Source organism: Astatotilapia calliptera, chromosome 4, assembly GCF_900246225.1.
Source record: "Astatotilapia calliptera chromosome 4, fAstCal1.2, whole genome shotgun sequence".
Taxonomy (NCBI): Eukaryota; Metazoa; Chordata; class Actinopteri; order Cichliformes; family Cichlidae; genus Astatotilapia; species Astatotilapia calliptera.
In genome coordinates this window covers 31,370,849-31,397,678 of record NC_039305.1, presented here as the reverse complement: position 1 = coordinate 31,397,678, position 26,830 = coordinate 31,370,849, and the positions used below count along the sequence as shown (strand labels likewise).

The following is a 26,830-nucleotide window of genomic DNA, read 5'->3' as shown; positions in this document are numbered from 1 at the left end:
CGTCTGTGAGTGCAGTGGTTCGCTTTTTTCTCTCCAAGAACAATGTTAAGGTTTAACTAGCAATAGTACACCACGACTGAGTTAATGAGTTAATCGCTTCTGTCCAGCTTCAGGCTGGTTGTTAAGATGTTGAATACAGCAATATTCTGAAAACGCAACCAACAGGCATGCAGACTGTGACCCTGTTCAGCATAAGAAATGTTGTTTTTAAAGATTCAGATCTGTGTATTGCACTCAGCAGTGATATAAGGATTTTAGAGTAGTAATACTGAAATGGATAAATATGAAAATACTCCATTTAGAATCCATTCATTGTATTTACTATACAGAGCACTGTCCAGCCTGTAAAACCATTTGTCATGTGTTTCGTGGGTCTATTAAAAATGCTAAAAATGTTTTGAGGCCCAAAAAAAAACTGCCCTGTTGATGTCATAATGATGTCACTAGAGTTTTCTTGACATTTCAGTCTATTAAACGCACACACACAAAAAATATATTACCAGTATAGGAATGGAGTCTGAGCTGAGTGAGCTTAACTTAATGAAAATGTAATGAAGTTGAATTGAATTTAATGAAAGATGTTACTGAGCTGCACTGAGATCTGGGATTCAGCTTTTCTCAGTTTGAATTATTAGCTTAGCTAAGCTTAGCTCAGACTACCCCAACTGTAACCAGTAAACCACTGGAGTATTACTGTACGTTTTATCTTTTGAGACACTCTTTCATGAACTTGTGATTCGTTTAGCACAACAAGGATCTCATATTAAGGAAGCTGAATGACTGAGGTGATTACAGCTCGTGATATATCCACTGTAGCCCCTCGGCTGCACACTGTTAAAATCACAACAGCTTAAAAACCAGTCAACCTGACAAGCACATCTGAGCTCACTATACTAATATTTATGCTGTTTGACTGTATATCAGAGTTTCCATCTTTAAACTACAGCAAAAGCTTACACGCTGCATAAGCTATTATAGCCTCCTTGAAGCCTTATTTATTTTTCCAGAGAAACGTCAAGGCCAGGACAAACATAATAGCATAATATTCTGTATACAGTGAGGGATGACATCACTGGCAACAACGGCCAAGATGGAGATCACACAAGACTGGAAAACCGCTTGTCTGATCATCATGTGGTGGGCTGTACACACACACACACACACACACACACACACACACACACACACACACACACACACACACACACACACACACACACACACACACACAGGCAGAGTGCAGGATACAGTTACCACAGCTATTTACACAGCACTCTGTGATTCTATTTTTTTTAATCTTTAGTTCCTGCACTATATATCACACATATGTTTACCATGGAGAATCCAGTGTAAACTTTGCATTTGGCTATATATTTAAAACACCGCTTGCATTGCTTATTGTAAAGGTCCAGTCTGTCTGTAAATCATCATTTTGGACCCATAATGTCATCTTTGTATTTCCTGATGATGGCTCAAACTTTCTGTTTACTTTCTGGCACATAGGGAAAAATCCATAACCTATAAATCCTCGTGTATATATAGATCATCTGTAAAGAAAAGTAGTGTTTGAATATTTATTTCTGTGGCAGAGATGGCGAACTGGCCTCGGGGAAAGCTAACAGGAGTCTGACACTGATTGACAGATGCCTCCAGTGCCGTCTGACTAAACTAACATGCAGTTGAAGTGTTTGGCACAAAATCAACACAACACACATATAGCCTTTGAAAATAAATAAATAAGGTTTTTTTTTTAAAGAGGTGAGTTGCTGCTATAAGTAGGAGAATAACAAGTGGGGATAATCCCATGTGAGGCCTGTCCTGAATTCTGTATCATTTTTACTGATGAGCTTCTTGGGCAGCTGCCATGTCAGCAAGGATGCTCGTAAACAAATAATTATTCATACTAATAATCTTCCATATTCATGTGCAAATAAGATCCATTCCTGGGTATCTAAGCAGCTTCAAGGTTGTATGTGGGAGGTTCCCCTAACTATTGCCTGACTTGAAACATTTCATGCCAAAAAAGAATTTCTAAGGGTCAAGGATGTGTGAGCTCTCTTTCATAGTTTTGCATAAAACAGACTTTCTTATTACTAATTTTAAAACCTAAAAGCACTTCATTCAAATGAATGCTTTCGCAAGCCTCACAGAGAGTAGATTTCTCATTTAACATGTTAAAAGAAAATCGGGATAAAACATGAAAAACGTCTTCTGTTTGAAAGGACTCAACTCAAACGAAAAAGGAAACCTTGGATAAAATCTCATAAGCTGATGTCTGCTTAAAGAATCCTCAAACAAACTTCAGTTAGAGTTCGAGAAGCATTACAAACGTTTGCTTTGTGATACCACTGGATTTCCCTGAATGGGACAAATAAACCACCTGCGTAATTAAGGATTTAGTCCCTGCGTAATTACGCACAAATCAAATGGCCACTTAATAGAACGCTGGCGCAAACAATAAGTTCCATCCTGCTACAGCCAACTTTCCAGACTCTGGTAAACCTTGCCTTTAGGTGGGATTTGTGCTCTAGGATCCTTCCCACATGCAACAGTGAAACCTTTACATACTGTATGACACCTCTATTATGGATGTTGTGCCATAGGTCCTATCATATATGCGACTATAAATAGACTAGCCCAGTCTGTGAGAGGAGTCATGTTCTTCGTGTGGATGAAACGGCAGAAGGCAGTAGGCATCGAGCGGTGAACTGAGAGGGCTGGACACTAATTTGGCCAGCAGGTTGGAAAGAAAAAATTGGCAACAACGTATGTAACTATTAAAATAAGGTGGATTAGGTTTTCCTTCCAGCAACATCCTTTCAAATGTACATGCAGCTCCTTAGCAAGGAAATCTCCCCACATTTTTAAAACAACCATAAGATCCTAATGAGTCTAACTGTGACAGCAAACAGATTCAGGTAGGTGGAGGGACTTGGCACATACTTTGTGACTGTTACACATTAGCCACACCAAATACACACACACACAAACACACACACACACGCACACGAAATATAAGATAGCTCACTAAACTATAAAGCACAGAATCATTAAAACGATGAACAAGTACAATGATTGTCAAAGCTGACTGCATAAATGAGCAAATTATTGGTTTACATAGCACGTACCATTGTGGTGTGAGGATATGTGCCAACACTCTCAAAGACCCATTTTCCACTCTGAAAAGTTCGGCTTCCAAAAAAAAAAAAAAAAAAAAAGTGAGTGGGAGAGAGAAAACTGCTCGGTTTCTTGCTCAGCTGGGCCTTATACCGGAAGCAAAAGAGCCCTAATGCACGGCCTGCTGCCCGGTAAACATTTTTTGGGATAAAGTGAAGTCAGCTCTTCTCAGTCCAGGCAAACGGGACGCAGAGTCGTACAATCCAAGCGGTCTGCCTCCCGACTTCTTCATGCAAGGTGTTTATGTGCGGCTTTCAACTCGTGATAGTTCCACGAAACTCGAAGCTGCGCGCGCCTGGCTGCACTCTCAGTCCCGGTGCCGTCACGTCCCCGCACCGAGTCCCCGAGCTACGTGCCACCGAGACGCTGCACCGTCAGAGCCCGAGTGTCGGAGCAGAAGCCTGGCCGCGCACCGACAGTAAGTAGCCTGCCCTGCGCTCTCAGCTCACGCGCTCACCAAATCAGCTGTTGCTCCTCCAGACTGGACGCCGCGCGCTCTCTCCCCTTGCATGCTCAGGCGTCGCCGATCACGTAAAAGTGCAGTCCGCTTCTCGGTTCTTCTCCACCTGTCCTCCACCCCCTTCTCAGTGTCGGCACAAAGTTGCTGGGAGGACCGCGTCTGAAACAAAACTCAGCATGTGGCAGCGCGAGTGTCGCAACATCCGCGAGCGGGACCTCAGCGGACGGTCTGTGATCTGAAACCCAAAAACAAAGAGGTGAAACGTGCGTCTGTCTCCCCGTGTGTGCGACTGTGTGTGAGTGTGTGAGTGTGTGACATCGAGCAGCTATAATTAAGTAAACAAAATGCGAGAAGTGAGCGCACAGCGTGGCCGCCTGCACGCACCACTGAGGACGAAACGGTGTCCTGCGGCCGCGGCCGAAGAAGCGGAGCGGAGGGCTGGTGAATTATTAATAACCAGAGCGGTTCACAGTCTGTCGTGTTCAGTGAGTAACCAGGGCGGCAGCTGGGGGTTTAGAGGAATTAAATACGGGCTCAGAGTAAACCGTGGACGCAGGGGATTAGTAGCTCTCACCGGCAACAGTGTAGGGGCAGCTCGGGGCCGATAGAGAGGGCGGGAGGGAGCGGAGGTTCTAGGGAGCAGTGGGGGAGACGGCGGAGGTGGTAGGGTAGGACATTTTTTTTGAGTGCAAATTTAATAGTCAGCCTAAATGGATGGGTGGTATGTACGTGAACACGTGTCACTTAAAATTTAAATATGAGCTCCAGCTGCTGAACAAAAACCTACAATCTAAACAAAAATCTCCATCTATAGCTGATATTTTTATGTAGTACATTTTCATTAATCGAAATTACCCCACGCCCCCACGTAAAAGACTCCCATTTGTTGACACTTGACTAACCATAGAAGAGTTTCTCTGAGGATAAAAAAAATAAAGTGATAATAAACTGAAGTGGGCTATAACCCTCTGCTGCCCGCATATGTTTCCATTTTAATGGCGAAACAATTCAAATAAAAATAAAGGCAAGTTTACAAAAAAGTCTCTATTTAAAATGTTTAACCGGATTTAAGACATTTTAACACCTTAGTTTTTGCCAGATTTTACGCACAGTCGGTCACCGCAGGCTGACCGACTGCAAGCCCCAATAGTGCAAAGCTATAAACCAAATCCTTAAAAAACAGAAGAAAAAAGAGAATAAACTCCTCCTCTCTCTCCTCTGTGTCTTGATCCGTTCAAATTACTGATGTGTTTATTTCGCCATGAATGCAGCGAACAGTTTGAGCACAAGTTTGAAACAGTGAGGTTAGAGAGAGAGCGCAGGTGCATGACTTCTGGCTGGAGCCTTCACCACTTCCCCCCAAGTTTTTATTCCCCACAAATATCCAAATCAGCCCAGGAAATTCAGATGGAATTTCAGCAGACATCTTTTTTTAAAACACGACAATAGAGGTCTTTTTAATGAATAAATTACCAAGAGCGAGTTTTAACCTTTTATGGGTAAAACGCAGTATTTTACGGAAGTGCGCAACTGCAGACGTCACGCATCGAAATGATGAGCAGAGACAAAAAGGATTCCTCCTGATGCCAGTTTACACCGTGTTGGTTCAACTTCAGCACTTCACACACAGTTAAAGAAAAAGCTGCCGGGCTCAGAGTGGCTGTGGTTCGTTGCGTGGAGATTTCAGTGACAGAGAAGTCCCTTCGTGTCTGAGTTCACACTAAATGTAAAGCTGCATTCATTCTTTTCCCATAAAAAATGTGATTTTTTTATGGGAAAAACCAAAACTCTGGGTTATGAAAAATGATAAGGCTGCTTTTTTAAAATAAAATAACGTCTCCCTAAATCTACACTGAAACTAAAGACACACACACACACACACACACACACACACACACACACACACACACACACACACACACACACACACACACACACACACACACACACACACTCTCTATTTCTTTTTCTTTAAGTTTTCATTTCTGGATGACAGTTAGGGTCATTTCTGAATCCTAATTGTGCACAAATTCACTGTCACTTGATGCAAAATCAGACATGTACGGACTGTCTCAGTGTCTCTAATCACCACAATCTGGGATTCAGTTTTAGAGAAACAGCATTAAATAACTGTCGGTTCTGTGATCTGTTTCAAAAGAAACAAAATGAAGTGACATTATTTAAAATTCTAAAGGAAAAATTACAACCTGAATACACAAAAGAAACATTTACACAGCAAATAACCAGTTTAGGCCTCGAGTTTCTTTTATTTCATTTGTTTTTTTTAAAAAAAGCTGATATACATATAATTAGACCATCTAAAAATATATTCAATGTTTGACCAGAATTATTTTATGGACAATATGATCTGAAATATGTAATTTAAAAAAGATCCACAAAAACATCAATAATGTGTAAAAATATGAATCTGTTCATTTAAATTGCAAGTAACACATTCAAAGCATGAAATGATGTCAAATCGCCTGATTTATTATCAATTTACATTTTTAATTTGAATGATTAATTATTTAGTTTTTTTCTTTTAAACTGTCTGTGTGTGTGTGTGTGTGTGTGTGTGTGTGTGTGTGTGTGTGTGTGTGTGTGTGTGTGTGTGTGTGTGTGTGGCCTTCCAGTGAGCGGCCTGCTAGAGAAATCAAGTCTTCATCATGGGAGACAAATACATGAACTTAAGGCCTCCGTGGGAGTGGAATCATTTCAGTGTAATCAGTTCCAAGCTGCTTTGTCTTTTACTTATTTTTTCTTTGCTCTGTCGACGTTATACAAAACGTTTCTTTAAAATTTAGTCAAACTGCAGCTTTTTATGATACCACTGCACAAACTGGCACCCGAGAAAAATACAGAAAGAAAGAAAAAAGGCACGAGTCTCGTGTTTGTAAAGGGACGAGTCTGAAACATAGAACAGAATGGCTTCAAGCGTCACCTGATCAAAAATCAAAACTCCAAACAAACAAAGAAGCAAAAAATAAAAGATATAAAGTCACGCCACTCTGATGTGACACTCGTTTCATTCATTCACGCTCCTCTTGACTTCTTACTTGACCTTGAAATATTGGATTTCGAGCAATGAACTTCACTTGAACTTATACTTGAACTACATTTATATATATATATATATATATATATATATATATATATATATATATATATATATATATATATATATATATATATATGTGTGTGTGTGTGTGTGTGTGTGTGTGTGTGTGTGTGTGTGTGTGTGTGTGTGTGTGTGTATTTAATCCATCATTTCAGAGGTGTTGGATGCTGGGCCGGCTGGGAGCTTTATAAAAAAATGAGAACAAAACATTTTCGAAATGTAAACCAAACTCTGGGTTATTTACAAAAAGGCTAAAGGCAAAAATGTGCACCCGATTTCTTTGTTTTTGTAGCTACAAACACACCAGCGATGGTTAGTTGAGATGGCACTATTTAGTGCAGCAAAGCTCGGATATAAGCGAGGCCACAACACAAAAATCTGTAGATGCGCATTTTTGCACGCATCTGTGCTTTGTGGGAAAAAGCTCACCTCTCATTTAAAAAGTAAGAAATTCCTGTCTTTATCTATACATTGCCATATAGTGTCTCCACATCTGACCCGAATGCCCCCCTCATCATTCTGCACCGGTCCAAACCGGCAGCTTGCGCTAATTTGCTGGGGGGGAAGCCCTTTCTTTGGTCTCTCTCCTCTCCCGGTCCTATATACCGTCTCTCCCAGGAGGTTTACACAAACTGTGAGACAAAAGTTCCACTAGGCAACGGCCTGTCGAGGAATGCTGACCTTGGCACGGCCAGTGGAATCGGCTCGGCCGTTCTTTCGTTTCTTATGGTTTGAATTAAGGCGCATTTGACCTGCGCCAACTTCCAAGAGTTGCCACGGAGGCGAACGGGAGCCGTGCTATAGGTTACTGCTGTTGCTGCCTGCGCTGAATGAAATGATAAAAAAAGAGAGGGAGAGAAAGGGGGCTGCAGACCAACGATGAAACGCGAGAGGACAGAAAATACTGACCAACTAACAATCGCTTTAGCAGGAATGTAGGAGCAGGCCGTTAAAAACAAACAGAAAGATGTTAGAACGGACAAACAACAGCGATGAAATCAAGTAAAAGATATACAGTAAAGCAATCTGATGAGCAGGAATGGATCTGAATCTTTCACACGAGTGAAAGTGGCGTCATCAGAAAGAAAAGGGAAATTCTGAAGGAACAGCTGGAAAAATAATGACCCCTATTCACACTGTTAGGCTTACTACATTATTAATATCAGTGCATTAAAGTGCGTTTTAGAGACAGTTTACTGATGAGTAATGTAGTCTGAAGCACTTATTATCAATATCTCTAAAAAGGTGGTCAACCCCCCCCAGACCAAACCGAAAACACAAATGACGATTAAAATGTACAACCCCTTTAAATGTTTCAAATGTAAAATAAAAGCACCACAACACCACCTTTGATTATTCCACAGCTCTTAAATGTTCTGGAACAGCAAAAGGAGAGCAGTGGCAGCTTTGCACCGAGGAACATCCTAAGTTAGATCAGGTACACTCCCTGTTGGGCATCACAAAACATTACAATCCTGCTTTTCACAGGGTCACTCCCTGTGAAAAGCAGGATTGTAATGTTTTAGGCATTAAATTACTTCATGCCTAAACGCTTGAGTAAAGAGATTATAGTGGGGAAAAGGGACAGAGAGTGTCACCTGCGTGTTTAAGCAGAGAAAATGAACAAATACTGCAGAGATAGACAGAAAAACACTGATTGAAATAAATCACGTACTGTTTTAAAAGAATTTTAATTTCGTTTTTCGTATGTTTTTCATGTCAAAGTAAAGTATTTCTATATCTACTGATTTACCGCTGATTAATCTGTAAATCCCTGAGGACCTTTGATATACAGGTTAAGGTTTAATTAGCTGAGTTTAGAAATTTGCCTAATTACCACAAGACCCTTGAGGAAGTGTGTTATTGGCCCTTTGTACATAAAAGCAGAAAAGCAGCGTTAAGCAGGATTAGACTAAAGTCACCTTACTTTAAATATATAAAAGGGTTTGCTGATTGGAGAAGAAAGTCTGTTTTTAATTGTTTGGGTTATTTATAGTAAATCTTACAGGTAGTAGAAACACTCACTACACTTTAAAGGGACACCACATTTATGGAGACGTCTGTGCTCTGAACCGACATCAGTCTGATCGGTTTTCTCCCATGCAACCAAATTATGAGGTAGTGTGATTGCTGAGCACACACACAGCGCACACGTGCAGATGTTCGTCCACCTGCAGGCTGAGCGCTGAAATGAACAACACCTGAAGAAAGATGACTGGTGGAGCCTCAGGCCCTGCGAACCACTGATTGGCTCAGCTGAGGATCTGGCTAACTGATGCTGAGCGGCGTCTGTGTATGCGTGTGTGTCTTTGTGTGTGTGTGTGTGTGTTTATGTGTATCTCTCGGGGTATCCCACCCTCCCCTGCCTTATCAGGCAGCTCCACGGCACCGCTAGAGGAGTGCTGCTCTCAGGAGGGCAGGGCTACCAGCACACCGCTTATCTTCTACCAGCAAGGAGGGTTTATAGGTCTGATTAACTCACTGTTTGCATGTGTTGTGTGTATGAGAAAAGAAGAGAGAGGGAGCTGCAGTGTATAATTGTGTATTGTGGACTAATTGTGTGTGGGTGATTGTGTGTGCGGCGGCTGTGTAAGTGGATGCCAGTGTGAGGAAGGTGTACACTCAAGAGCTGTGAAGCACTCGGTGAGCCACCCAGCGAGCACACATCCAAACCTCTTGTTCCCTCAGTGAGTCGTAGCTCTCCAGAGGCTCACCCAGGAAGTAACACAATGGCTCTGTCGGGGTTGAGTGTTGTGTGTAGGCGACAACATACAGCACCCGACAAAAGCCCGTCTCGCTTCAATGGATTATGAGGCTAGAAACCCAAAAAACAACAAAGACCAAAACAAAACTGTCTTGTTGGTCAAATTTATATCAAATAGCAACCATCTCGATGATCCTAGCGCACATTCTAGCAGTGGTATGATTTGCTCTGGTTTAGGTCCAGTCGATACCGCCAGAGAGAGTGGATGTCTGAGGGGGGAGGAGGTGGCAAAGGGAAGAGTGTGCCCCCTTCCCAAACCTCACACAGGAGAAAGCATGGCCGCTATAATCTCTTTTCCTGGCTCTCAATGAAAGAGAAAGGAAGCGGCACTGGAGCCTGGGTCCGCTTAGATCCGCTGCCCCTCACCCCAACACTATCTCTTATCTGCTATCTCATTTTTTTCCCACTGTCTATCTGCCCTTCTTTTGCTCCTGCTCTGCATTCTTTGATTCTCATTCAGAATCCATGCGTAGCCACGCTTCACTGTTCAACCAGCTTGCTTTGCTTGCTGGGACTGTGATCATATCCCACACCTTTCAGCTGCTGCTTGTCAGATCTCCGGTACAATGTGTGCCTGTGCTCGTCTTTGTGTTCCTCTCTTTTAACCCTGCTGCTGCAGGAGTACTTCTGGGATGATCCCAGTGTGGGTTTGTCAGCGGCTCCAGAGTGAAATCTGTAAAAAATATTCATGGCTCCCAGAAGATAAATTCTTTAGTGATTCTAAAATTCATTTTTACTTGCAAGTTGACATTTTGGGTGTTTTCCGAAATATTTTGACTGCACTGAAAGAACTGGTATAAAATTATGGCGCATGCTTCCATCCAAGCCTATCCAAGACGACTCCAGCTGACACTCGGTGAGAGGCAGAGGTGGGTAGATTCCATCAAAGAGCTGACATAGAGAGACAGGCAACCAGTCACCTGGACAATTTTCAATCAACTAATTATTGGAAATTCCCCTATTTTAAATTTAGCACCACAGCCAGCCCAAACCAGGAGAAATATCAGCCCAGGATGAACTTTTTTTCCTTACCATTGACTGGGACACTGGAATTTGCCTCATATCTCATTTGTAAGTTTGATTTTCACTCTGTCTTTATTCAGGTTTAGGCACCAAATCGTCTTAGTTTTAGAACAAGTAGCTATTCTGAAAAAGACTGAACTGCAGTGTTTTCTTGGATATGAGGGTGCAGAGTTCCATCTATGTAAAGAATAAGGCGTAGCTTCAAGGCTATGCCTTCTGCTGGTGTGGGGGAAATTTCTCTGTTTGGGCAAAGAAACTAGATTGTATAGAAGTTTATGGGAAAATGTCCTTTGAACTGACTTCATCCAGTCACTCGACTTCACTAAACATCTTCCAAATGAGTTTATGGACTCGAGTAGTGACCCTGAATAGAGTGAAAAACAAAGTATATAGTTTAGGGAGGGTCCGCCTTGTGATTGAAAACTTGCTACCCTGAACCTCAGTTTCTCCGTCACATCCATCCTTGATTGTCAGGTCTGATTACTGTCTTGGTGTTACACCAAAATTCTCACCTCGAGGCTTCACAACATGTGTCCATCGTTTATAATGGAATCTATATATTTATATGAACATTTATTTTCGCTCCCATTTAACACAGGTTGTGTCAAAAGAATCATCTGATTTTAATATGCTAGAGTTCCCCTGGATGCACGGCACATGTCCATATGATAGTCAAACTGTCTGAAATTCACATATTTTCCCATCACCTATCCTTCCTCCCTGTTTCCTCCTTCCTTTCTCCCTCAATCCTTACTCACCCTGAAGATTTTTTTTAAGGCTGGAGTCTTCTCTATGGTGCCACTTTCGTGTTTGGTAGTACATCCAAAAGGACATGAATATTCATGGATAATCCATTCTGCACCCTCCACCCCAGAACCACCACCACCGCCCCCCACCCCCACTCGGCCCTGCAGTTGAAGGCAACACTTGGTAGTGGCACATGGTGAGACAGCTGTTGCGAACCAAGCCTGGCATCTGTGCAGCGGGAGAGTACGAGGAAGCGAGAGACCGAGGGGAGCGCGCGCATGCAAAAGACACGGTTAGAATCAGATAACGAAGGCAGAGATAAAGAGAGGGAGGAGGCTTTTATATAGAGTATGGTATGGAACGGGCAGTGGTTGGAGGCATCTGGGTAAAGGAGAGCCAGACAGACAGAAGGAGCAGGGCGGTGACAGGGTCATCTGGGTGAAAAGGAAGGGGACAAGCCAGACGGATAGAAATGGGCACTGATGGGAGGCACTGTCTGGGGACAGAGCGAGAGAGACAGACAGACTGAAAGAAGATGGAGAGAAAACGGGATAGAAAGTAAGGCAGAAGGGGAAATCTGAACACAGGAGGCAAAGCATAGAAGGAGACAGCACTGGAAGCACAAGGATGACACGAGGATGACTCAAAGAAAAAAAAATAATCGTAAAAAGATCGAGGTCATCTAAATCCTGTAACAGGAATTCCTGATAACAAATACAGTTGATGCATGCCAAATGTTATTAGTTGTGAAGTATTAGGTTGTTTTATTACTTTTTAAAGGCTTTTCCCTCCTAAATCATGGTGTAAACAAAGTCCTGCTTCTGCAGCACCAAACTTGGCTTTTTATTTGTATTGAACTGAGTGCCAGTTTACCATCATTTATACTGCAGAGCAGTCCACTGGAGCAGTAAGAGTGAGTAGAGTCCCTCTCTGACACAATGAGACCACGGACCGCAGAAGAAGTTTCCCCTTTAACTCGTGTTTTACGTTGTGGAAGTGTGTGTTTTAACCAAAACCACCCCCTACCCTCCCCCTACCTAAACCTAACCACATAATTTTATGCCTAAACCTAACCAAACCTAACCACGTCCTTTTTTTCTCCCTTTTTCATGGTTTTTGACTCTGCAGGAAGAATATAGTCAAACACAAAAGTAAATAAAAGGAATAAAAGTTGTTCCAGAATCAGACTCTGCGTGACTGTAACGGGGAAATAAGAAAACACAATATGAATTTCTACACACAGACCAAATTATATAAGTGTCTCTGTTTTCTGTAGTGGACCTGACAAGTAACCAAAGACTGTATGTAAAAGATGGAACTAGCTATTGTTGCACGAGCCACTGCATATTTTAGCCATCATGCTCTTAGTGTTTTGAACCTTGAAGTTAACCTTTTGTCACAAATCACATCTGTCACTCGTCTCCACCCGCTTCACCCTCCCTGTACTCTTTTGTTCCCCTCTCTGGTGAACTGCTTTAGATGGTCGAAGTCAGGTATCTAAACTAAACTAACTTCAAAATTGATACTCTTAATTTTACAGCTTGATAAAGTTGTTTTACCTCGGACTGCATCTCAAAAATAAAACCAGCAATTCAATCAGGAGCAAATTTACAAAAAAAGGCATGAAATAAGATTCATGCAGTAAATTATCTAAAATAGTAAATACACCTCCCCCACCACACACAAACCTGTGTAGTGAACCCATGCTGTGTGTACCACAAAGCTGAGTTGCTGTATGTCTGTATGCTAAATGCTCCTTTGCCAGCCATGCCCAGCCTGTGCCCCTCTCTCTGCCCCCTGTAACCCCTCCACCCCTCCTCCCTGCTATCCACCTCCTGCATCCCTGCATGGGGCCCCAATGCTGGCTGCCATCCCTCCCTGTCTCCCCCCCAACACCACCGCCACCACCCCCACTCCCACCCAGGCAGAGGGCCTAGCTCTGCCCTACATAGCAGTGAGCGCAGCAGGCTGGCGCTTAGAGGAACCCTCGGGTTTACAAACTGTGTCAGGCCTCGAGACGGCTCTGTGATCAACACCAACCGCCACATGAGAGGAAATAATAAAGCTACTGCTACCAAGAGATTGGTGTGATTGATGTTGTCAATATGTGAAAGTCTGGAATAAATTAGCTCTGTGATATGATCCAAAATGGGGATGTTTGTGTCGTAAAAAAAGACAGCTGAAGGTCAAAAGTGCAGAAGATGGCAAGTGCTTTTTACAACCAATGATGATGACATTTCTTTACAGTTAACCGAGAGTTCAGTGAAATAAAAAGCTGCTTATAAAAGTGACAGAATCTGAACGCAAACGAGGGCAACAATGCTAACGCCAAACGCAGGGACCACTGGATAGAAAATAGCACTGCTCGCATGAAAAAAAGGAATGCTATTTGTGTTGCCTCAAAAGTGTATCATGGCCTTAATAAAATTCAGAATTATTTCCTCTGGTGGGAAAGAAACAGGTTTTAATTAAAAACTCCCATCCTTTGGGATAAGCCCCAGATATCTTTGATGGAGTCAATCACCCAAATGATCTTGTGATTAGAATATAAGAAGACGAACTAAGTGTGTTTAGTGGAAGTAGCACTGTGACTTTATAGCCTGAAGAACTTTGCCAAATGTACACACCATCATCACATCGTTCAGGTTCATGCAAATTTACATGTGTGCCTTTCAGATGAAAGCATCACAGAGTCAGCAGGGATGCTAAACTTGTCTTAACTGCTAAAAGTAGACCACTGCCTGGCTTTACACTCGCAGGATTTCCTGTTGGCCTTCAATGCACATATAACAAGTGACTGAGCACAGTCTCTTCAGAGGTGTAAAAGCATGCAGCGTGCACAGTATGTAGAGTAAAATGCCACATTCTGCAGCAGTGGGACATTTGATCCGAAACAGTGCAAACGAGAGCAGGAGAATGAAATGAAAAAAACAAAAACAGAAGAGAAGCAGACAGACTGATCGATACAGAATGAGGGAGAGACAGGGAGCATCCGTCCTACCATCCACCATGACCTGGCAGAGAAGTCATAGCACAGCTGCCACCTGAGCCCGGGGTCACTCTGCCTCTCCCACGCCATTCCACACTCTGCCACGCTGCGTCTCCCACGCCAGACTCCTCTTCCTGGGACTGATGATAAATATATAAATATGGAAAACACACTCAGTGAGGGGAAAAGCACGGATAGAGTCACCAATCAGGAGCTATCTGTTACCACGATGCTGCTTGCGGTGTGAGTGATAGAGAGAGTGTGTATGTGTGGGTATATACAGTATGTATGCTAGTGTGTGTGCGTGTGTGTTTGGAGGGAAGAAGGGACACAGAAATGCCACGGAGACCCTCTCCAAGCAACTGTGCCTCTCGCTTCATCGGTCCAACTGCTCCTGCTGCCATGTTCAGACTTACTGAGCCTCCAACTCTGCTACAAATACTGAGGTGCACATTCATATCTATGGCCTCACACATGAGGGGTATGATCATATTTCAGCAGTATTTGTATACACACACACACACACACACACACACACACACACACACACACACACACACACACACACACACACACACACACACACACATATATGGAGAGAGACAAGGAGTATTTATGACACACATCGTCAGTAAAAACAACAATTTCTATGTGCTGTGCTCTGTGCTGATACACATGTTCCAAGAGGCTGTGGGCCAAGCTCAGATGTCTGAGCCAGGTTACTGAGGGGCTTCTATTGGACACTCAACGTGGCAGGTCAAAACTGAAAGCAATGCTTTTTATGTAGAACCTTTTATTAGTTTTTAATGTTTTTTCCATATATCAGTGAAACCTGTATTAGAATTATTTTTTCTCAACAGTGCAATTTTTTTCTTTCTCTTCTTTTGGTTTGTTGTGGCATAAATCATGCAGAGTGCAACTCAAACTGCTGGGCAATAAAAACAGGAGAATACAAATAGAGTAGAATAAGAAAATTTAAAAATTCAATATACAATGTAAAAAGAGAAACAAAGAAGACAAAACTGTAAAATAATGATAAAACAAAGGACATTAAGTATCCTTCAAAGCAGGACTGGACTGGGACAAAAAATCAGCCCGGGCATTTTGACTAGAGAACGGCCCACCAGGTATTATAGGAAAAGCCATAAAGCCGTTGAATAATCCGTCGATTATGTCGCCTAATCGACATAATCGACTTTAATTTATTGCCAGGGTAAAACAAATGCACAGAAACCAATTATTTTTCTACAGTAATTAAATAGATTCAACATCTTTCTTCAACAGAATTGCAGACTGCACAGATGGCACCTCCTCAAAGGAAAAAGCACTATAGCTTACTACGGTATATATTAGACTTAATATTTACTATATACAATAATGAATTTTTATACATTTTACATCAGATAACCACTTTGGTTGTAAGATTTAGATAATTATTTAATAAAAGCTAGACATTTTAAATGAGAATAAGAAAGAAAAGTATTTCTTTGTGCCCCCCATTCCCTGTTAATGCCCTACATGGACCCCTGGTAAAACTTTCCTATCCACCCCTGCACAGTTACCAGCTGTCAGCTACATAAAAAAGGATCCTGGGGTTATTTGTCTCTCAGAAACAGTTCATAACTTCCCTTCAACTCATTCATGTCACCTAAAAGGTAAACCTGTTCCTCCATCACCTGTTCAGCTCTGATGATTCAGTGAGGACATCTCCTGGTTTCATCTTCATGTTTCCCTCTCACTGGATAACCAAACCGACATCATGACCAGCAGCTTTTTTGCAGCTGTGGCTCCAGCAAACATCAGCTGATACTAGAAATTAATATTAAATAAATTCTAACAACAGCTGATCAAGCTTAAACGTGCTGCTGTTGTTTAGCGCGACATCCGCTGGTTTCCTCTTTCTGGCACAAAGTGGGCGATAAACAAACGAGATGGGACTTAGGACAGCAAAGCCGATCAGCTGATCATTGATCAGTTTCATGATTGAAGTAGCAACAGGAGATGGAGGGGAGAGACTGAGAGAAGAAGAGGCAGCTGTGCAGCGTAACGACAGAATAACTCCAGCTTTGTGTCTTTTCTAAGATTTTTGCTGAAGTTCGGGACAAATTGCGTTCCTTTATACCTAAATACAGAACTTTAAAGTTCGACCTCATCGGCTAATTGGTCCAGCCGAGAGTCGATCATGACCAATTAGCCAATCCACCGCCTTTTATTGTTTATACCGTTACAAAAAACCCAAACAAATGCCCGGTATGCCCGATGGCCAGTCCAGCTATGCTTCAAAGCAATAAGTAGGTGTGATAACAATGAACGGCATAAAAGCAACACAAAGACACGGCTGCTAGATGACTTTTGAGGTTTTGTTTGAAGTTGTCTTCTGAGTCAGATGCTCTAATCTCTTCTGGGAGGCTAATTCACAGGCCAGTGATGGAGAATGCAGCATCTCTGTCCCATCTGATCAACCTATCTGTCAGAAGCTAGTCCATTAAGAGACTGTTTAAAAAGCACAAAATGAAATATTACATTTTGAGCCTTTAAGAACTTTTTTTAAATGTATTGCCTTCATTCAGATGACATGGTCAGGGGCAGAGACAAGGGGTAGCTTTGAAGGACCATGACCTTGACTCGGGTACACTAAAAGCAGTGTCACTGAGCCGCTGCAGGTACAGCGTTGAGTAGCAGGGGAAAAACTGAAATGAAGCTAAGGCGAATGAATGAGATTTACTGAGGGAAAATAAACAAACCAGACTAAGCTGATTCTATCGTGCAGGCCTCTATTTATTTTTTTGCTGTTAATGATTTTTTAAAAATGTGGGATACGGGGGCATGAACTTTTCTGGCTTCTGAAGTGGTGGGTGCTTAAAAAAGCCGAAGAACCATCATAATAAAGTCTGGAAACCCGCTTGGCCACAAAACATAACCAATGTTGACGCCTATTGGAGAGCTACACTACAATAAAGAATTAGGGCCACAGAAAAAAAAGTATGTTAAAATCATGACTTTTTTGTTTTGTTTTGTTTTGCTTTGTTTTGTCTTTCTTTTCTTGTTCTTTCTCTCAGAATTATGGATACTGAGATCAATGAAATGATTAGAAAAACTGTAGCTTGTAACTTACTAGGCAAGAAAAATGTAGACTTTACAAGGTAGAGAAGAAAATGTAGACTTTACAAGGTAGAGAAGAAAATGTAGACTTTACAAGATCAGGAAGAAAATGTAGACTTTACAAGGTAGAGAAGAAAATGTAGACTTTACGAGGTCGAGAAGAAAATGTAGACTTTACAAGATCGGGAAGAAAATGTAGACTTTACAAGGTAGAGAAGAAAATGTAGACTTTACAAGGTAGAGAAGAAAATGTAGACTTTACAAGGTCGGGAAGAAAATGTAGACTTTACAAGGTAGAGAAGAAAATGTAGACTTTACAAGGTAGAGAAGAAAATGTAGACTTTACAGGGTAGAGAAGAAAATGTAGACTTTACAGGGTAGAGAAGAAAATGTAGACTTTACAAGGTAGAGAAGAAAATGTAGACTTTACAAGGTAGAGAAGAAAATGTAGACTTTACAAGGTAGAGAAGAAAATGTAGACTTTACAAGGTAGAGAAGAAAATGTAGACTTTACAAGGTAGAGAAGAAAATGTAGACTTTACAGGGTAGAAAATGTAGACTACAAGGGAGAAGAAAATGTAGACTTTACAAGGTAGAGAAGAAAATGTAGACTTTACAAGGTAGAGAAGAAAATGTAGACTTTACAAGGTCGGGAAGAAAATGTAGACTTTACAAGGTAGAGAAGAAAATGTAGACTTTACAGGGTAGAGAAGAAAATGTAGACTTTACAAGGTAGAGAAGAAAATGTAGACTTTACAAGGTAGAGAAGAAAATGTAGACTTTACAGGGTCGAGAAGAAAATGTAGACTTTACAAGGTAGAGAAGAAAATGTAGACTTTACAAGGTCGGGAAGAAAATGTAGACTTTACAAGGTAGAGAACAAAATGTAGACTTTACAGGGTAGAGAAGAAAATGTAGACTTTACAAGGTAGAGAACAAAATGTAGACTTTACAGGGTAGAGAAGAAAATGTAGACTTTACAAGGTCGAGAAGAAAATGTAGACTTTACAAGGTAGAGAAGAAAATGTAGACTTTACAAGGTCGGGAAGAAAATGTAGACTTTACAAGGTAGAGAAGAAAATGTAGACTTTACAAGGTAGAGAAGAAAATGTAGACTTTACAAGGTCGGGAAGAAAATGTAGACTTTACAAGGTAGAGAAGAAAATGTAGACTTTACAAGGTAGAGAAGAAAATGTAGACTTTACAGGGTAGAGAAGAAAATGTAGACTTTACAAGGTCGAGAAGAAAATGTAGACTTTACAAGGTAGAGAAGAAAATGTAGACTTTACAGGGTAGAGAAGAAAATGTAGACTTTACAGGGTAGAGAAGAAAATGTAGACTTTACAAGGTCGGGAAGAAAATGTAGACTTTACAAGGTAGAGAAGAAAATGTAGACTTTACAGGGTAGAGAACAAAATGTAGACTTTACAGGGTAGAGAAGAAAATGTAGACTTTACAAGGTAGAGAAGAAAATGTAGACTTTACAAGGTAGAGAACAAAATGTAGACGTTATGAAACGGAAGAAAATGTAGACTTCATAAGGTGGTGCTGGTGTTGATGGGGGCCAGTACAAAACTTGTTTTGCATCAGTTCAGTTTTGAACAACTGGAACAGAGTACAAGTCATCTTTTAGTAGTGCCACCTGCACTGAAAATGGAACTGTTTACTCTCCGCCTGATACGAAAGCAAAACCCCCTCCACCAAATCAGCACCGTTCACATCACCAAACCCCAGTGTTTCTCTTCTCCTCGCAGTGTGCATGCAAAACCAAAGGGAAATCTGTTGCTGATGAACAGAACAAAAACAAACGAAAGTCATTTTCGTCTGTGGTATAAACAGTTAGTCATTTCACATGAGGATGGCATTATTGTGGATTTGATTTAGTCATGCCTGTTATAGAAAATAAAAAGCAACGTCTGAGAGTGAAGTGGGGTTTGGCCCCTTTTTGTTTGAGTTGAGTGCTCAATCCAATGGAACGGCGGATTTTATCTGACGCATTGGATCTATTTGATCAATGCGCCTGTCTCAGTGCGTCTGCTCACCAGCTCAGGATGCTGCTTGTGTTTATCTGTCTGTCACCACTGTCTCTCTCTACCTGTCTGCTGTAGACAGCACAGACCTGTATGTTTATGCATGGGTTCATTAACATGGCACTGACAGCGTGTGAAGGAGAAACGCCATCACTACCGCACGTGTTCCCAAATGATGGGAGTGCTGCTATTCTTTATGTTTTACATGTGTAGTGGGTGACTGCAGTGAGAGAATATTGGTGGTGTGTGTGTGTGTGTGTGTGTGTGTGTGTGGTGAAATTACAAGCAATTACAGGGCCAGTTATGGTGTGATAGCCTGCTTGACAGTTCGCGCTTGGCAAGAATCCCCATTTTAAGGGAATTTAAAAGCACTAGAAGCGGCTCTAATGTGACCTCCTCCTCCTCCTCCATCCATTGCTAGCTTCCAGTCATGATTCAGTCCCATTTTTAATCTCGCCAGGCCTCAGCGGGGCCTAAAAGCACAGGGGCTGGGCGCACTGCCTAGATGACCCCCGGTAATATTGAAATGGATGGAGAGAACCCCACTCACAGTCCAGGCCAGTGTGCGAGTGGTTCTTAATTTTTCCATCAGAGCCGCTTCACCTGATACATTTATGCCAGCAGAGGAGTCCTCCACCCTCTCCGGAGCCTTTTTGGTCCACTGCTCCCCCTCAGCCTCTCCAGAAAGGCCGGCGTTATGCAACTGCACCAGATCACCCCCACCTCCCTCCCGCCCTGCGCGCTGGGCCCTGCAGGTCAAGAGCTCACTCTGAGTAGCCACTGATCATTTCAAGCGAAGTGCTCCACTCAGAAAAGTTCTGCTTGAAAAAAACACTCACCTCTGTGCGCACTGGCTCCAGCTGAAGAGATTTGGTGCTTGTCATTAATGTTCTAATGAAGTTATGAAGCCTTCCAGAGTCACAGTCCGCTGTGAATTCGATCATTTTTCCACTCAAGGCTAAAAGTAAGCTTGAGAGACAGGATACTCTAAAATAAAACAAACTTTACCCTCTCCTCTGCGCTCTCTCTCTCACACAAACACAGAAGCACACACATTTACACACACTCCCATCGTAATTTGTCTGCCCACTGGTTTCACTTATTAAGTTTCAAAAGGTTTCTGGGCAACATGGTTTGAGAAAGGGGGGCAAAACGGAGAGAACCATGGCATTTTTTTGGCACACCGCTCTGCCCGTCTTGCCCAGAACGAGGAGGTTACCATGGCATCAGTGGGCACCCTCATAAAGCAGACCATTGTTGGTGTGTGTGCGTGTCTGTGTGTGTGTGCATGTGTGTGAGTGTGTCCGCCACATTGAGTTGCATGGCAACAACCTCTGGGCACCACCAGCCCCAGCAAGAAGCTCAAATCTTGCAGGGGGCAGTGCCAGCCTGCAACATGAACAGCAGCCTTCCTCTGTCCTTTCCGTCGGGTTCGTTCGGATTTCTTCTCTCTACCTGCTATTTATCTGTCTCACGTTTCCACACGAGGAACACACATACAGTCTCCCACAAAGCCTGTAAGTCTGTCAGCGCGCTGCAAAGTAAGTGAAAGATCCCATAATTGTTACTTAGATGATGATTTATCATCCCTAAACACAAAAGAAACATGTTGTCAGAGGTTAGCAAATCACCAGTGATCTGCAGCCTGTTTTTCTTCTGTGCAGTGGTGTGAGTGGACTTTTCATTAAAGCTAGGAAATTGCTCAGAAACATGCACAGCATGCTTAAAAATGGCGACCACAATCTAAAATAACCGGAGGGCGAGAAAAAATAAACAAGAAAGGTTTAATTTTCTTGTCTTTTTCTTAAAAACAAACAAACAAAATCAGATCCATTAGCTGATACACAGTATAATGCAAGTTTGTTTGCAATTGTTTTAGTTCCAAATAGCCCAAAACACTGAGTTACTATGTGTGAAAATCTGGACACAATTTGTGGTTCCCCTGAAAAAAAAAGAAGCGAGAGGAGAAAGGAAAGGAGCTATTTTCAGCTTATAAAAGTTTTGGTTGGGGTTGAAAGGTACGGGTGACAACAACCTCTGACAGGTGTGCACTCACTTAGCTCACTGCAACTTTTGTCTTGCAGTTGAAGGCGGAATGGGTGCAGAGTTGTGGGCTGCAGATTAAGTGCAGAATAAAGCCGAGAGAGTCTGAAGTGGGGTGTGGGTCCTCTGGCACCACCTACTGGTGACTTTGGAGAACTACATTAACACTAATGCCACTTTTGTCTTGTTTGGCTTTGCAGTCACCCAGGTCATGGTAATCTTTCGAGCCCTTGAGCTTAATGCCACTAATGGTTTTTTTTTACATTTTCCAAAACAAATTCATACATGGCTCAAAATGATTCAGGGCAGAAATAAGTGTAACATGTGTGTTTATGTTAAGAATTATGAAGTCGCTCTGACCTCATGTGACTACTTAAGGCTGAATGGGGCGTGGAATGATGCATATTTAATCACAACTACTTCCAGCATTTATGTATTTATCACTAACTCTCACCAGATGCAAACAGCTACGTGTTCCTGCGTGATCACAGCATTAACAGACAAGTCTCAGGTGATGCTGACAATCCACAGTTTCTCTGTTTATATTTTGTTCTTCTTTTTTCCTGAGATGCAATGTCATGTAACCGAAGGAGAAGTGTACAATCTAATGTGAATGATCGCGCTTTATCTCCCCAAATCTATTTCTTTGCACCTATGAGCTGATTTTTGGTTTCAGTGCATTATTTTTCTAATTTTATTTTCCATGCAACTGCGTAGCTCGCAAGTGTGGCATTAATAAAAAGGAATATTGTGCTGCGCAGCAACGCAGGGATCGGATCAGCAGTTTGACTGAACAAAGAAACATAAACAAAAAAAAAAAGGTTCCTATTGTGCTTCCAGGTAAGGGAACTGTATTTATTTTACTGGACCTCAGCAAAATTAGAGGCATTTAAACAACAAAGCTATTCGTCAACTGCTACATAATAACTCAACTGTATGCTTTTGACTTTTTTACTGTTAGTAGAATTGAGATTCTACTTCCATGTTCAAATTGCAATACTGCAGTGTACAAATACACAGGGAATCATGAAAATTATGAATTATTGCGATTAAACCAAAATCTATACAGTTGTTTTTTGGTAGAAACATTTACAGTAGTTATGTATTTATTTATTATATGTTGTATTATTATCTTAATCTGTGAAGTAACTATTATCTCAAAGTGAAAAAAATATAAACATATAGTAAGTATAGCAAATATATAGGTAAGTAGAGTAAGAGGCACGATACAAGTAATGTCTTTTGTGCTTCAGTGTTGGTGAAATGCTGAAATTATGAATAGACATTGCTTACCCCTGTGCAAATATGATTGTTCAGGAGACCCATCAACATTAAAATTAATTAAAAAATAGAGAAACATTTAATACGGAACTTGATGTGAAAGGGTGAACACATCACAGAAGCAAAACAAACAGAGTCAGAAGGTGTTTTACTCCTAAAGGCTCCATCTGGCAGGATCTTTTTCAGGCCTCCTGAAAACAGAGGCATAGAAAAGAATAAAAGCAAAAATTGCTCCTCGTAATCCAATGTCCTTATTTTTCTTCTTTAAAAACATCCTTGCAGTTGAAGTGCCTTTTTGTGCAGATATGCTATAAATTAAGTATTACACAAATGCATTACTGGGAAACACGACTGCATTAAAGTCTGTGTGATGGGAACAGGCAGTTTGAAGGAACGTGCTTTAAAGTGCTGCAAGTTCATTTTTGCGCAGCACAACTACAAACTGAAGGGGGGAAGCAGACATGTTGAATTCGAAGCTATAGCGACTGCTTTGGCTCTGATGTAGCTGATTGGCTGCAAACAGGCTGAAAACACCAGAACGCTCTTGAGAAGGAGAGTGACCTAAGAGGGTTCAAACTAATCGCAATTTATATATGCAGCCACCTGGAACAGAGTTCTTCACTTGCCAAATACATGCCATATTTGGCCGGGGCAAGCTCGGCTGCTCTGAGTGCCTATGTGCATATATGTGCGTGTGTGTGTTGTCAGGTCTGTTACTGTGGTGCTCGTTTTGGTCCTGTGCTGTTGTGCAGCATGTGGCCCACAGATTAATGCTTTAAATGAGACTCTCTCCTGTTCTGAATGCGCCCTCTGTTTGTTTACAAGGCCCGAGTGAGACAGAGTGGAAAGATTTTGAGAGAGTTTTTGTATCTCCTCCTGTTCAGAGGGGAGGGGGGCATCCTATTATGAGTGAAAAGCTAAAGGGAGGGCACGGTCACAAAGGGTTAAAACCAGAGAGTCTTTTTTTTGGCATAATGTGCAGAATTGGCTTTTTTTTTGGTTTTAAAGACATGTGGAAAACGGCTCCAAACAGATTTTAGTGTAAGACAGGTGCCAGCTCTGCCATCTGCTTTCACTTTTACCTCCCTCTCTGTCTGCTCACAGCCGATCACCTCCTCTCTCTCTCTGCAATCCCAATTCATCTATCTCTCCTTTTCTCTCTCTCTTTTTTCCCCTTCTTTCCACCAATCGGATGAGTTTGACACCCTCCCAGTCATGCGCTGGCACACCTACAGTTACCTGGAAGAAATGAAAAATCGAGGAGAAATGGAATTGAATGGACGTTTGTTAACTTCACGTGGGATCTCTTTGAAAAATATCAAAAGCTTCGGTGCTGCATATGTACACTTAAGATTTATTGAGCATTCACAGTCGCTGGTTTATGTTTGGGGTGTCTGGGATAAATGCTCGCTGACTGTCTCTGTTATGTGACATATGTGTCACATATATATTGTGCATTTTGTGAAACCTGATGGAGGAGGTGTGGGTGTACCTGTGGATGGCTGGTGAAAAAGGTGCATTTGGCTTTATTTGGAATTCATTACGCCCCCGTGTTGTTGTTGAATGTAATAGTGCATTTTTAAATCTTTCTTATAATTATGTTGTATTGAGATATCAAGGGCGGGAGTTATCAGCAGGCTAAAGAGAATAAATTAAATGCTTATAGCATAAAATATATGATTCAGGCCTTTCTCTCCACACCTTGATAGTTTGGTACAGTCTCTAACTGCACAGGCTCATGCAGACTTATCTTCCAACAGGCCATAAACTGAGATGTTTGATCTGAGAAAACAAAAAAAAAAGCAACGTCTTTCTACGATTGACTAGCAAACCTTTGGCATAGTGAAATCACACTCAAGGAAAAAGACCCTTTTCCCTGTCAATCCTAATCTGAAGACAATGTGGAAAAGTGAACTCACTGAAATCCACGCAGCCCTGATTCAATTCAATAACACAAACGTTTATTTAGAGCTTCTCTTGTGTGAAGCTCAGCTCTCTGGATTTGTTTTATTTTTATGTGGAGAAAAAGCAGTCCAGCAGCAAAGCACAGTTTAGTGTTATTTATTAGCTCCACTATTCAAAAAGTAAATTGCTTAAAGTGGATCCATTATTATCACCATTATACGACAGATGCAAATTGGCTGAAGGGTCACTTGCGCATTTATCTAATTATTCCCGTGCTTTTGTCATGTTCTTGACGTGTCCTAGTCGTTCTGTCTGTTGGTTCAAAGTACTCGGTGATTTTTCTGGGGTGCCAAAGCAGGTAATAAAATAAAATAGATGACCAACTTTTGTCGACTGTTGAAAACAGAATTTTAAAGACAAAAACACGAGAGCATTGAAAAAAAAAACTCAAAACAAAATCCTAAAAAATTAGCTGACATGTGGGACGCAACTTTTATTTAATTACCCCCCAAAACTTGCATTGTTAGACCTGTGTGTGAGTGTATCAGCAGGCTTTGTGTCGTGGCTGCCTTTAGGAAAACAAAGAGCACCAGCTGTGGAGCTTTAAAGTGATGTTCGGTGATACAGAGCTGCTCCTGCGTTGTGCTGTAAGCGTGTTTGTCAAACTCATGCGAACGCTCATTCACTGACTGACCTCTGGGAAAAAAAAGAATATAATAATTTTAGCATGAGCACATTGCTTTGTTGGAAAAGACGCAATTTCTTATGAAAAATATCAGCTTTAATGGCCAACTAGGATGACTTATGAAAATACATAAAAGTGAAAACACATTGTTGGCTCCTCTCGCCGCAGCTTCCCCCAGGAGAAAAGAGGCCAAGCCTCATTTAAAGTGCGGCGCCTGAGCCGTGTCGCTCGGTTCACAAATGTGGGGCTTTAACCTGGTGGTTTCTTCCTGGAATGAGGCCGCTACTAATGAGCCCATTAGGACAAAGGTGAGTTCTTAATGAACTGAAAGAAAAGTAAACAAGCCAGGTGACAAATTGCAAGTTGCCTAGACGGGGAGTCTGTCCACAAATGCAAACTCGCTCACAAGGAAACCGGTGACTGTTAATGCTGCAAAGAGTTGTTGAGGCTCACGGTTTTTTTTGTTTGGGGGACTCTTATAGCACGCAGGTGCTCTTTTCAAAGGCAGCCCTCTCTGCCAGCCACTTCTTGGCCCGTGTTGAATGTTGGGCTCCCAGGGTGTTTGTTTGGGTTCTGTTTTGTATGCCTAGTGTCTATGCCTGCTTGATACCTATTTCTCTTTTCTTCTCTTATTTAAGTGCACATTTTCTCCCCAGAACGCTTGTAAGGCTTTACAAAACTTATAGCCTGCTCACAAAAAGAGTCTTTTTTTTCTCTCCTTTCACGAAAAGGAAAGAAGGTCTCGCCAAGCCTTGTAAAGCCATGTAGTGGTGCAGAAATAATGCATGCTGCGCACTACTCATTATCATAAATCTCATGATAACACATCATTGCTTAATGTGCTATCCTCTACAACCTTTGGAGTTAAGATCTCAATTAAAACTAGGTGTTCAGTTTCACACCACATCGAGATCCTGCCTGCGATTTTGGCCCTCAACCTTCCACCGTGTGTGTGTGTGTGTGTGTGTGTGTGTGTGTGTGTGTGTGTGTGTGTGTGTGTGTGAATTCATCAGTGCGTCAGATGGAGCCCGTTGTGCCAGGCAGCCGGGCAGCAGCGGTGCCACTCTGTGTGGTCAGGGCACAGTGTGTCCTCTCAGCTGCTGTTTCGAATTCACAACTAACTTGACAGCAGCATCCTCGCTCATTCACTGCAGCAGATGGTGGCGAGCTTTGCTGTTTGCGTGCGCGCGTGTTTGCCCAATTCTTTTGGAGAGGCAGCTGTGGGGAGGCAATGCTTTGCCCGCTGCTGTGTCCAGCTTCATGCGCAGGCAACAAAGATGAGGAAACTGAAACTGAACTGAAATACAACTCTGGATATGAAAGAATTAGAGAGAGCATGCATCCAGTCAAGGCTCCCTTATCGCTCCCTATCATCCAGAGAGGCTGTTTCATCTGAGAGTAATCCTTGAGATTATATCCCAGCATGGTGGACAATGAGCATATTGTTTTGATCTTGTTGCTGTAATCCAGCTCAGCACCCTATGCAATAAACAGCAACGCTCTCTG

At 41.9% G+C, this 26,830-nt stretch overlaps 1 protein-coding gene across 6 annotated transcripts in view; it reads right to left on the bottom strand.

The window, feature by feature from the left end:
* nfixb (nuclear factor I/Xb) overlaps positions 1-4,244 on the bottom strand; it is a 132,886-nt gene extending 128,642 nt beyond the window's left edge. Inside the window, exons 1-2 of one of the 6 annotated variants that reach the window (XM_026166110.1) lie at positions 4,022-4,244; positions 3,129-3,872 (exon numbers count right to left, since the gene is read on the bottom strand). In XM_026166110.1, coding sequence (XP_026021895.1) covers positions 3,129-3,131 — 3 coding nt within the window. In that variant the 5' untranslated portion in view covers positions 3,132-3,872; positions 4,022-4,244. Of the gene's footprint in view, positions 1-3,128 lie in introns of all 6 variants that reach the window. The other 5 variants (XM_026166109.1, XM_026166113.1, XM_026166116.1 and 2 more) reach the window with 5 other exon arrangements.
* Between the last annotated feature and the right edge of the window lie 22,586 nt (positions 4,245-26,830).